The sequence below is a fragment of the Vulpes vulpes genome, chromosome 10 (genome assembly GCF_048418805.1).
Source record: "Vulpes vulpes isolate BD-2025 chromosome 10, VulVul3, whole genome shotgun sequence".
Taxonomy (NCBI): domain Eukaryota; kingdom Metazoa; phylum Chordata; class Mammalia; order Carnivora; family Canidae; genus Vulpes; species Vulpes vulpes.
Window position 1 is genome coordinate 86349462 of NC_132789.1, and position 14245 is coordinate 86363706.

General features: G+C 34.2%; 1 protein-coding gene across 10 annotated transcripts in view; it reads right to left on the reverse strand.

Moving 5' to 3' along the window:
* Nucleotides 1–14245, reverse strand: part of LRBA (LPS responsive beige-like anchor protein) — a 729491-nt gene that overhangs the window by 534118 nt on the left and 181128 nt on the right. For all 10 annotated transcript variants that reach the window (XM_072724802.1, XM_072724799.1, XM_072724798.1 and 7 more), the window contains exons 28-30: nt 13673–13780; nt 9811–9970; nt 6274–6721 (exon numbers count right to left, since the gene is read on the reverse strand). In XM_072724802.1, coding sequence (XP_072580903.1) covers nt 6274–6721; nt 9811–9970; nt 13673–13780 — 716 coding nt within the window. The remainder of the gene's footprint in view (nt 1–6273; nt 6722–9810; nt 9971–13672; nt 13781–14245) is intronic.

Genomic DNA, 14245 nt, shown 5'->3' on the forward strand with positions numbered 1-14245 from the left:
CTTTCAAAACCTTTCTTAAAGATAAGCCTCCCCAGAATCTTCAAGTCAAAGCTTATAATACACTATTGTGTTCTCACATGATCCTATTATATAAATTTATAAATTAATAGCTATGATTTAAACTGACAATATGCCAAGAATTATTACCTAATTCTCCAAGTAGTCCTAACATACATATTACCTTCACTTTAAAAGTTAAAATAGTAAAGCTCAGATGGTAAAGTAACTTGTCAAAGTAAAGGCCCTACAATTCCAGGTTTGTCTAAACAGGAGCCTCCAATTTGAACTGTTTTCTCATATTGACCTTTTTCTTAAGTTTTACTGAGATATAATTCACACATTGTACAAAACCAATTAATGGTTTTTGGCATGTTCACAGAGTTGTGCAACCATTACCACAATCATTTTAACATTTTTTTAAAAAGATTTATTTACTCATGAGAGACACAGAGAGAGAGAGAGAGAGAGAGGCAGAGACACAGGCAGAGGAAGAAGCAGGCTGCATGCAGGGAGCCCGACGCGGGACTTGATCCCAGGCCTCCAGGATCATGCCCTGAGCTGCAGGCAGCACTAAACCACTGAGCCACCTGGGCTGCCCTCATTTTAACATTTAAACACAATCCTATAGTATAATCATCTACAAGCAGCAGTAATAAAGATTTCCAAGATATTAAATTATGCATGTATTACTACCAAAATAAAAAATACATATGCTCACAAATGGATAAAGTTTTCAATTTTTTAGCCTACTTATGTACTTAATAGAGAAAGAGGGATCCCTGGGTGGCGCAGCGGTTTGGCGCCTGCCTTTGGCCCAGGGCGCGATCCTGGAGACCCGGGATCAAATCCCACATCGGGCTCCCGGTGCATGGAGCCTGCTTCTCCCTCTGCCTGTGTCTCTGCCTCTCTCTCTCTCTCTCTGTGACTATCATAAATAAACAAAAAATTTTTAAAAAATTTAAAAAAAAAAAGAAATTAGTTTAAAAAAAATAGAGAAAGAAAATTAATCAATTTCCAAATTCTTTGGCTGATTCAAATGATTTCTGAGAAAGCAAAATAATTAATAATGCTTCAGCTTTGGACCATATAAAAATAAAGAAAATTAAAAGTCGTAATGATCCAAATTAAAGGACAAAAAAAAAAGCAGCAGGTAGATTTCAGGATATTTTCCTTTACTGTTTCCATTGTCATAAGGGTTTCATGTAAAAAACTAAAGTTTTCAATAAAGGTGATCTGTAAGCTATTGTAAACTAATAAAGCATGTCCTACCTACAGTTTAAAAAAAAAAAAAAACTGCAGAAATTTATCTTTACCAGTACTCAAGAATGATCACGAAAGGACTAATATTTCAAAACGTTCTAAAATACTTTGGAAAACACAAAGAAAACACAACACACATCTGACACAAGTTTGAGATCCTACATGCCAAGAAATTTGCTAGGGATATTTCTGGCTTTGTTCTCCAGGTACAGCTTAAGTTTCTATGTAAGAGACTTACTGAAATCCTTTGTTAATACTTAAGAAGCAATAACTAAATTTTTAGTATCTGCCATCAACTTTAACAAAAAGCACTTCAAACTTTCTGGCATGAAGAATTTGTAAGGCAGATATGTCTTTTAGCTTTATAAGCAATTTTCCAAATTGTCAATTAAAAACCAAATATTAAGATATAAAATTTTACATATTATCATTTTTTTAAAGACTTAAACATTTATTTATCTTTAGGGGGAGAGAAAAAGAGAGTGCACACATTCATGCATGCATGAAGGGGGAGGGACAGAGGGACAGGGAGAGAAGCAGACTCCCTGCCAAGCGCAGAGCCTGACCCAGGGCTCAATCCTAGGACCCTGAGATCATAACCTGAGCAAAATCAAGAGACCAATACTTAAGCAACTGAGCCACCCAGGTACCCCACGTACTATAATTTTCTTTACAAACTCACTGGCTTTAATGAATAATAAGTACCTGTGAAGCACTATACTTAGAATATATATGAATTATTTATAACAATCCATGAATTAAGAACTACGTATTATCATCTCCATTTTACAGATGACAAAGTTTCCTAACATTCCACATACAGAAAGTGTAAACACTGTTGGCATTTTTTTTTAATATGAACAACAAAGATTTCTGTAAAGTTTTATTTAGTCACAACAAAGAGCAACAATGTCTTCCAAATCACTACGGTTCAGAAGTTCCATTTCAGAACCATATCAGTTTCAAATATCATAAACTTTCACATAAACGCTATTTTATTTATCATGCAAATAGTTCACTAAAGGAGAAAAGAGCATTTTAAGCCTAGCACTTTACTCCCTAAGGATCTAATTGAAAAGCCAGACAAGCCCTTGAACTTTATCAAGATAAATCCCTGGCATCCACTAATCACCAGAGAGGATCTTCAAATTAGATAAGAGCAAGAACTTTGGCATGGGAATGAACACAAACACCTTGCCATCCACAAAGGCTCACAACCTGGCAGCCTTTCAGCAAGGTCCCACTCATGTAGCTGTTACTCTAAACTTTCCAGCTATTGCTTGAGAGTTGATAATTCTTAAGATATGAGGAGAGTTGTGATTTCTGACACAGCATTCCAGAGATAAATACATGATCAGAGGGATGCTTTGAAATTCCCAAAGATATTCCACTGGCCTAAGCCTGCGCGAGAATAGTTTTTCAAAAGGTGTCTCTTGCTAAGAAAAAGAGGGGGGGTGGAAACAGAGCACTTTGCTTGCCATCGGACAATACATTAAGTGCATACCAGACATATAAGTTCCAAATAACATCCTGAAAAATATTATCACAGAAATTCCCCTCTGTTTTCTATTTTAATAAACTCTTTAATATGTATTACTGAGGCATTGTTTCCCTAAGTAAGTTCACAACCCACTCACTGAAATTTGGGACATTTATAAGGAAATTCTCTGACTAGATTAATAAGATATATTAAATTTACAAATCTACCCTCACTAAGTATTTGACTACTCATCTAAGAGTAATAAACATTTAAGCAAATTACCAAAATTAAGAATATCTTAAAAACTATTTATCTCTTCCCACTCTCAAAATACAGCCATTGCTATGAACAGTTTTAAATATACATTTTGAGGCATATATGAACAGATACATCTATTTTTTTAAAAGATCATAAATTCCAAACTATTTTGTATACCACTTTTTCATTTAATAATGTATCTACAGTATCATTTTACACCAATACATAATGTTCTGCTTTTCTCACTTTAATGGCTACATACTAGTTCCTGTATGTGTAGAAAATAGCATATGGAACCAATCTTTCATAGATTGGTAACTATGATGCATAACACCACCAAATGACAAGGTCTAGAGTCAGTCATCCATGCTTCAAAACTTAACTTCCAACATTTACTAGCATAAGAGCTTAACTACCTACTTAATTTCCCTGTGCCTAAGTTTTCGTCATCTGTAAAGAATAAAAAATAGTATCAATTTGAAGTTACTTAACTAAAAAATGCTTTTAGATTAGAACTCCACAGCTTAATAGCTTAATAGTATTAGCTTAACTATGATATTTCTCCAGAAAAAAAAATGTTATACTTGTGTGTATCTTCTGTATTAATTTCTAAAAGTAATTATATTTACATATTTTAAATTTTAATTAATACTGCCAATTTTCCCTCAAATACATTGTATTAATATGACCTCCCGACAATGTGTTTCTTCGTACCCTCAGTAACACTAGGTATCATCTTTTAAATCTTTGCTAATTTAATCAAAGAAACTATCTCATGGTTATTTTTTTTCTCATGGTTATTTAAATTTTTATTTCCTTCATTATTAGTGATACAAACTGCCTTTACATTTGCATATTAACAGTATTTATTTCCTTATATATGAACTACCCGCTCCTTTATTTGCTAATTTTTCTAGCAGATTAGTCAATTTATTTGTTAACATTTTATATACACACACACATATACTAGGAATACATAACCCTTTTATCTGTAATATGTATTCCCAAACATTTAGTGTCTCTACATACACACACACAACAGAATGCAGCAATGACAAAATGTCTTATTAAGTGTGACAGCTAAGTTCACATTTATCGAGTGATTTCTTCATGCTAAGTGTTAGAGATTAATATATCTTCAATATCATTTCACATCAGTAGTGTTCTACTTTGTCTTTTGTCTTTAACTGTGTCACACAAATGAAGGATAAGGAAACTGAAGCTCAATGAGAGAACTAGTTCAAGTTTACTAATAAGTGATAGAGCCAGAACTCAAACTCAGTTTTGTCTGATTTCTAGAGTCAAAAATTTAATTCCTATATTATAAAGCCCATTTAAAAAAAAAGACTGAAGTGAGCAGCCGCTATACCTGTAATGTAACAATATAAATATACCAATATGCTATTTCCCTAGAATTTAGACTTCATCAATCTCATCACTCCAGTACACTGACCTCGTCTTTAAACAGAGGTAGAGGGAACAAGAGGACAAAGGATGATGGCTAAAAGACTCTCCACTAAAATTATATATATATTCCCTGTGTTCTTTCAGAGCATCTTAATTACTATAAACAATTTTTACCAGCTTAGACACCTCATGTTCCAACCCACAGCAAGTCTCAAGTAGAAAACTAGATGAGAGGAAAAGAGAAGACATAAAGAAATAAAACAGCAGGAAACTATGATGAGGATGTGTCAAAAGAAAACAGAAGCCAGCTTGAAGGAATTTCACTGGCCAAATCAGATACAATCTGAGCATCAACATAAAGAGTAACAATCACAACAATAGATTATAACATACTGAATAAAATAGGAAACCATAAAGCCATATAATGAACTAAATTCATTTGATCAGGATGATATTGCTTTATAAGAAATACTTTAACAGTGGAGAAACCTAGAAAATACCACATTAATAAATGATGAGAATGAACATCAGTAGTAGTAAAATAAAATCATGTGTGCCACCTGTTAGAATACAACAAGAAGAAAAAGAGCCACCTCCACAATTTCCCTGACAAAAATGCATTAACTTGAATAAAATTCTAAGGAAATATTAGACAAATCTAACCTGAGGGACATTCTTTTATTTTTTAATTTTTTTTAAGATTTTATTTATTCATAGAGATGCAGAGAGAGAGAGAGAGAGAGAGAGAGGCAGAGACACAGGCAGAGACACAGGCAGAGGGAGAAGCAGGCTCCATGCAGAGAGCCTGACGTGGGACTAGATCCCGGGACTCCAGGATCATGCCCTGGGCTGCAGGCAGCGCTAAACCGCTGCGCCACCAGGGCTGCCCCTGAGGGACATTCTACAAAAACAGCTGGGCTATCATTTTCTAATGTCAAGATAATAAAATTTAAGAAAGACTAAAGAACTGTTCTTCCAGATTAAAGGAGAATAAAAAGACACAACAAAATACAGCACAGAATTCTGAACTGGATCCTTCCACTATAAAGGTATGATTAAGACAATCAGTGAAGCTTAAAGATGTTTGAAGATTAAAGACAGTATTACATCAGCATTGATTTCCTTATTTCAACTAATGTATTGTGGTTATGTAGAAAATATACAATGAAATATTCAAAGGGATGGACTGTTGGGTCAAGTTCCTTTCAAATGAATCCAGAAAAACAAAAGTTCTTTTAATTGGCAACTTCTCTTTAAGTTAGAGCTTATATCCCGATAAAAATATTGATGTTTGAAAGTAATAGCTCAATACATACATGTCTTATAGGCAGAATTTCAGAAAGTTTAATAACATAAAAAAATTTTTCAGGTACGTTAGCAAAAGGTTTATTAGGCAGCAGGACCAATAAAGTCAAGAATCTATTATCAGTTTTCTCAAGCTCTCAAGCTCTAAGCACCTTGTTGAATTCCTGAGTCTACTGGAATCCACAGATTCCCACTTTTTTTTTTTCCTCCACAAAGGCTGACAGTACTGGTAGCAAAAGAGTAAAAAGTAGCCATTTTTAAGTAGAGGTGATTTCTAACCTATAACAAACAAAACTATTTACATTGTAACTTGCAAATGTAATATTAAAATTATTTTTAAGCCATCTTATTGGTAGGATGAAAAATAAAAATTTAAATACCTTGTTGCCTACCTATAAACCTTTTATACAACAAAAATATCCTTTTAATTTTTATAAACTAAATCAAAACATCCCTTTCTAATGTTGAAACTACAAAATTTAGCAGTTAAATTCCTGTTAACCTTTTAAGTATTTAGAATTTATAAATATAAGCAGATCAATACAAAAGACTATTTATAGTACCTATCAAAAGATCTGAACTGCACAGGTTGTTCAACAGACAGGTCACCAAGAGCTCCAAGGCAGGCAGGTGGCAGAAGGGCAGGATCCACTGTGACTCCATCTCCTGGTATATTAACCAAGCTTCGAAGAATGTCCTTCACATTGACATTTTTTGAAACTGGAACTGATGGTGCAGCCTTGTTATCCAACTCATTTCCTCCATCATTTTTGGTTTCCTGAGATTTATTGACTTCTAAAGAAAGAGTGCACAGTGCCTCACTGATTGCATCTGGGCCTGCACTGACACTTGGAGGTGTTACAGGAGGAACTACATCCACACTGTTTCCTAAGCCAACAGCTGTTTCTTCCCCAAGGCCTGAGTCCCTCCTTCGAGTAGATGATGTGCTCTCAGATTCTTCCACTGACACTGGTGTTAACGGGCTGAATGCTGATGGTGTATTTTCTACACCTTATCCAGAAACAAGAAAAGTTAAGAACAAAAAAATTTTAGAACCAATTTTTAAAGGGTACATTCAGTCTTAACATTAACAGCCATCTACTATTTTTTTAATTTTTCAAGTTTTTATTTTAATTTTAGCTAGTTGACATACAGTGTTATATTAAGTTTCAGGTGTACAATGTAGTGATTCAACACCTCCGTGTATTACCCATGTGACCCTGTGCTCATCACAGCAAGTGTACTCCTTAATCCCCATCACCCACCATCTACTATTTTAAATTATGAAATATACAGCATGTTCTAAAAGGGAAAAATAAACTACAGGAACTATATAATTATTGCATTAATATACCTGTAATCAAAATAGATGCTTTAATAAAATGATGAGAAATATAAAAATAATAAATGATAACTGAGAAAAACCCATCAAACTGAGTATGACATACCAATAGATAGTAACACAAGGTTGAAAGCCATTGGCCTACAAGAAAAACTCCAAAATCGTTAGGATAAAATACAAGACTTCAATAATAGAAGTCGCTAGAATGTAAACTTAACCAAGGCAGGGAATTTGTCCTCTTTAACACTTCATGTCCAGTACCTATAACAATGCCTGTGCCCTCAGCAATCCCCAGCAAGTAGTAGGTGGTCAACAACTTTATCTCTTGCTACTCTTGCCATCACACTTCATACATCAAATTACTTGCAATCTGCTGAACATAGGACAATGTTTTGGACTTCAAAGGCACAGAAAATGTGCCTTTATACACTGTCACTTCTTTGGACAATAATTCTAAGATTTCTACCTCAAACACAGTTTCTACTTGCTAAAAAACATGTTATCCCTCTTATTATGCAAGAGTAATTCAATAATCTTTAACATGTAGTTCAACAAGGAACACCATCTATTCCCTCTTTCATTCCCTCTAATTAGGCATTCACTGCATTCCAACAAAAATGCTCCATCTTGCTAACTCCAATGGTCAGTTCTTGGTCCTAATTGCACTTGACACAGCAGCAGCAAATGACCATTCCTTCCAACCTGGTAATACTTTTTTTCACTTGGCTAACAGGACATCATACTCTTCTGGTTTTTGATCTATTACCTCACTGGTTGTTCCTTCTTAATTTCCTTCACTTATTTTTCTCCCTTATTTCTTGAGTTGGAGGGACTTAGCACTTACCCTCCCTAACAACATTTATTCCCTTAGTGATCTCATTCACTCTTAAAGTTTTAAAATACTACTATATTAACCAAAAAAAAAAGTCAGACTTATTTTTAAGTGCCTATTCTATATCTTCTATGTCTAAAAGATATCTCAAACTCAACATGTTGAAAACTGAATTTATCTTTCCCAAAAATGTTTCCCCTTCTGTCCAACTGCACCTTATAATCCTTCTTGATAACATTCCATCTTTCACATATCCAGTATTTTAAATTCTGTTCTACCATCAAAACGTATCCAGAATCTGACTACTGCTCACCAACTCTATAGCTACCACCCTAGTCCATCACAATATCCATTCTTTCCTGGATTAATGCAATATCCTCCCACCGGGTTGTGTGAAACTGTTTTATTAACAATCCTTTTGGCCCATGCCTCCTGGTATCCATCCCCTTGAATGTGGGCTGAGCTTCACTTAGTTTAATCAATAGAATGTGGCAGTGGGCCAGTTCTGTGCCCAGCTGTTACAAAGGTCTGGCAACTTGTGCATTTCTCAGGGTCACTGAACACCTGACACCTGTGTAAGCAAGCTGGCTCTCTTGCAGAAGAGAACATGTACAGAGACTACACGAAAAGATATAGGCCCTCCAAACTAACGGAGGAACACCAAAGAATTTCAGCAGAGAACAAGTGCCAAAGCCTCAGACATATATGTCCAGCTGAGCCATTTCAAGTCAGTCAGCCTCAATTCTTGAGCCATCCTAGCAGTAGATATATGAGTAGAAAAGGCATCTCAGGCCACAGCAAACATCATTTAGAGCAGGGATGAATTATCCCCACTGTGCCCTGTCCAAACCACATTCACAGAATTATGATAACAAGACTAAAACAGTTATCGTTTTAGCCACTGAGCTTCAAGGTAGTATGTTACACAGCAGTACATTAACTAAAACACTGATTTTTTTTCCTTGCTCTCTAGAGTATATTCTCCATACAGAATCCCAACTGTTACTTTTAAAAACTTAAGTCAATTATAACTCCTCTCTCAAAAACCTTCAAATAATTCTTCATTTTCCTTAGAAAAACAATTTCACAGTCCATTTCTCCTGGTCATTCTTGATATTTTTTTCTGTTGGATTTTATCTTTTTGTAGTACTACTACCTTCTAAAACACTATGCAATTTATTACATGTACTTCTTTTCTATCTCCTCTCACTAGACTATAAACTCCAGAGGGATGACATTTTTTTCCTCTTTTGTTCATGAGTATACCCAAGTACCTCCCAGGTGCTGAATGAATGTTTATTAAATAAATAAATCACTTCCACAAAGTGGTAGCTACTGCTACAACTGTAATAGCTGCTTCTCTAAATATACAACTATAACCTGCACCTACTTCTATAACTACTTCTATAACTTCTATCAGAGTTTTTTGTTAACAAATCTCTTAGAAAGAATATGTATTATTTATCCTTTACAATAAATGCCAAAGCAAACAAAAATGTTATCCTTTATTTGTAAAGGATAACATTTTCTTAATTATGTTTTAATTTAAAAAGAAGTATCATCTCCCAATTGGAATTAAATACATGGTACTTAAATTAAAATATTTAGTTGTTATTTTAAAAATGTACAATCTCACTTTATACATAAATGCATTTAAATTCCAGAATCAGTATTTTAATTATTAAGTAATCGTTTTTTGGAGTTTTTTTAAGATTTTATTTATTTACTCATGAGAGACACAGAGAGAGAGGCAGAGACATAGGCAGAGGAAGAAGCAGGCTCCCTGCAGGGCACTCAATTCCAAGGACCCAGGTTTCATGACTTGAGCCAAAAGCAGACGCTCAACTACTAAGCCAACCAGGTACCCCTATTAGGAAATGTTTTACTTGAATTTTGGATGATAGAGAATAAGATACAGAAACTTACCAGGAAGTGATAAATTCCCACTTTCACTACCAGTTTCCTTAAATGACTGGTTACGTCTTTCATTTTGGGGTTCCAAAATGTCTCTGTACTTTGAGACCATAAGAACAGAGATAAAGTATACAACTGCCAACGCTAAAAACTGAGCTTGTTTGCTATCCTCCTAGGGAAAAATAAAAGCAGTTGATCATGCCACTATTAAATAAGAGGTACCAAGATTATTTCATATGACAACATTTAAGTATAAAACATGTCCATAAATCGTTCAATATATGCAGAAAATAATAAATTCACCTCAGCAAAGATTAGGCAAAGACTTTTGGAAAAATGCCTATAAATGAGAGGCTTTATGCTTGTGAAATATGTAGAAAGAACTTGGCTTGTTTTTGAAAATTAAGTAACTCAGTCTGAAGACAATGGTCCAATATACCTTATAAAATTAATCAAATGAGAAATTATCATTATATATGAATAATTAATTTGACTTCTAATCGTAAGAATTAAAACATGTATTAAAAAATCACAATTATCAATTTTCCTAAAAGACAATCATTCGGGAAAAGTGAGGTAATCAAATACAGAACAGGATCCCAAAGGAATTCTCAGGACTATTTTAAATAGTACAATCAAGCGTCTAAAATTGAAAATACAGTGTCTGCCAGAAAGAAAAGGACAAACTAGACTGACCTCTACAAGAGACCAGGGCTTCATCTTAGCTCTACAGATTATCCACATGTCTGGACCGATGACCTCTTTCATCTAGTCAAAATCACCATCTTCAAAGGGACCCTGCACATATCACTATTCTGATAACATTTCAAAATAATTTAAAGGGAAAACTCAAACTTGTCCATCAAATTCTGAAAACTAAAGGTACCTGGAGTAACAGATAAACTTAGGATAAGGGAAACAGAGACTGTTGCTGAACAGATAAATAAATAGCAACTAATGGTGCAAATGAAACTAAATGCATTTGACATAATTTCTGGGAAATAAGGAGATATCATTGCTCTACCTGAACATTTCCACTTGATGCAAATATTAGAAGTATTTGTAATCTGATAAGAATCTATGGTACCCTTTGGCTCATATGCAAGACCTTATAAGTCTTGATGGAAAAGATAAATGCACATTTTCCCTTTTTTATTAACCATTCTTTTTTTCTAGACACTCCTGTGTTCTGCTGTCACACAATCCTAACACTATTATAATAACTGTTGCTAATGATATTAACATTAAAATGTGGGCAAAAAACTTACTTGATCTTTTTTTAAAGATTTGTTTGTTTGTTTGTTTGTTTGTTTGTTTGTTTGTTTGTTTGAAAGAGAGCAAGCAAGAGGAGGGGGAGGAGAGGAGGGAGAGGGACAAGCAGATTCTGCACTGAGAGTGGAGCATGAAGGCGGGGCTCGAACTAATGACCCTGAGATCCTGACCTGAGCAGAAATCAAGAGTCAGACATTCAACTGACTGACACACTTAGGTGCCCCATGATCTTAACTTCTTAATCTATTACAAATCATTTACCCCTAAATATTTATTTAACCCTTTAATATGTTCAATATTTACTTATTACAGTACGAAATTCATAGTGTAACCCTGATTTCTGTCCAATAAGAAATATCCAATAGATCCATATGTTTAGGTCCTAAATCCCAAAATAAATTTGTTTTCAATTGTAGCTGTCACTTACTGAAAACTTACTGAAAATGGATCAGGGACTATCCTACATACTTCAAACACATTTCATTAACCCCTCTGAACAAGATGAGGCCTAGAGAAATAATTTACCTAAAGGCAAATGTGAATTCAGATTAGAGTGATTAAAAAGTTTAGCACTTAACCCTCGGGGTAATAGCTTCTTTACATTGTCAATCTAAGGTCATTTCCTTTTTCATCAAACTTTGTGGAAAAAAATCTCTGGCACAGAGTCTGGGAAACATGGTCTTTTTTCTAAAACTCCTACCAGGTAATTATAAAACTTTATTATAAAAATTTTTTTTGATTATTACTTTCAGAAATACATGTTAAATATAGGAGACATTCTACCTCTCTCCAAATAGCATAATATAAAAACTTGTTTAAAAGTCCCAAAAAGGGGCACCTGGGTGGCTCAGTGATTGAGCAGCTGCCTTTGGCTCAGGTCGTGATCCTGGAGTCCTGGGATCCGGTCCCACATCGGGCTCCCCACAGGGAACCTGCTTCTCCCTCTGCCTGAGTCTCTGCCTCTGTGTGTCTCTTGTGAATAAATAAAACTTAAAAAAAAAAAAAAAAGTTTCAAAAAAGCCAAATCATACAGAGCCAGGATGAAGAGCTTTTATTTCATTTTAAGTGCTATGGGAAGCCATCAGAGAATATTTAAAGCAAAAGAGTTATTACCTATTACAGATTTTTAAAGATCGCTATAAGAAAAAGCTATAGGGCAATGGATTCAATGAAAAAAGAGGGGAGAGAGCGCAGCAGCATTATTTGGTCCCAAAATGAACCACAGTCGGTTCTGAAAAAAACAAAAGTTAATGGTTTAATTAAAGGAATGATACAGCTACCAAAAAGCAAATAAATGGAGATCTAGGGAGGCAGTATACCTAATGGTTAAGATCAAAATTTCAAGAACCAGATTCCCTAGATCCTAACCCACTTCTACTTCTTACTACTTGTGTAATTTTTTTTTTAAGATTTATTTATTTATTCATGAGAGACACACAGAGAGAGAGAAATAGAGGCAGAGACAGGCAGAGGGAGAAGCAGGCTCCCTGCAGGGAGCCCACTGCAGAACTTGGAACTGGATCCGGGATCCCAGAATCACGCCCTGAGCAGAAGGTAGATGCTCAATGGCTGAGGCACCCAGGCATCGCACTACTTATGTAATCTTAAAGAGATTATTTAACCTAATACTTCTTTCTCATAGGATTATTGCATGACTTAAATGAAACAGAACATCCAGTTCTTTGCTTAAAATGCAGTAAGCATTCAATTAACTATTAACTATAGCTAATAACGATTAACAAATTGTATATGTGTATGTGTATAAAACTTAGTCAAGAACTCAAGAGAGGACTAAAACTCTACAAAAAGAAGAGGGGAAAATTAAAAATTGAAGTTATAAAGTTGATAAAAAGAAACTTGCAGAACATCCTGTACTAAACAGGCAGTTAAGTATTCAATAAATATTAACGAATGATAATACTACAAATGCTGATGAGTAGGATTACAGATAATTTTTATTTTCACCTTTAGACTCTCATACAATCTTATAATTTGTATGCGAAACTGTGCCATTATATGAAAATCAACTAAAACAAACATTTTTTAAAAATTAAAACGACCCTACACACCATTTCATCATATACCTTTGTATCATAATTCTGTTCCTTTGAGGGGAAAAAATATCCAATGTTCAGTAAAAATAATATGCTATTCAGAATTTGAACATTCCATTACTTTCAGAGTGTAGATTCGGGAGTTTAAGACTGCTGAGTTGGAATCCTATCTTTTACTAGCTCTGTTAGCTTGAAAAAGTTATTAAAGGTCTTTGTGCCTCAGATTCCTCATTTATAAAATGGTAATTACAAAAGTACTCATCTCAAGAAGTCGTTGGACCTCCTACATCTAAAGCACTTACAGTGCTTAATATGTAATAATGTATTATTCTTTTTAGCATAATTATTCTGATATATTAACTCCCTTTATATAAACAACACTTTCCAATATTCTAAGATTCTAAAATCACTATCAAAAGAATTAGTTTCTAGTCCTCTTATATCTATTCAACTATTTTATATTACAAAGAGTTCTCACGCTCAATACTTTGGGCCTAGGAGGAAATATGAATCAGCTAAGAGTATGTGAAAGAAATACTGTTACTTACTATGTCTCTGAAGACAACTGCCCTAAGCCGATTAATATCCATGTCTTGTAGGAGCTTCTCAAAATCTCTTACTGGAGATATACCACCAGTTACAATGTCCACTGGACTCTATGTAAGACAACAAATACATATATATACATTACACAGAAATTAAAAAAAAAATTAGCACAGCATTCCAAGTACCAGAAAAAAAAATAAATAATAACTGTAACACTGTTTTTTTCCAGTTTATTTTTCCTACTTACTTCTCTCTTCTTTTTTTGGGTACAGGAATAGAGGTGTGGGCTACAGAAGGAAACCATAAAGGAAAAAACACACTGCACACTAACTCACCAAGTACATGAAATACAAATTGACATATTCAAAGGAAAAGGTATCAAAGACACAAGAAAAGTAAACATTTGGAAAAGTAGACAAGATTAAGTATAAGCAAATCTTTACTGTATATTTAAAGACAAATATTTGAATGCTATGTCCACAGACTAAAATAACTATTTTAGAACCTCTGTCAGATTTATTTAACTTTATGTTGAAATGAACAAATAAATTTAAGATCTTAATCGTAAAGTAAGA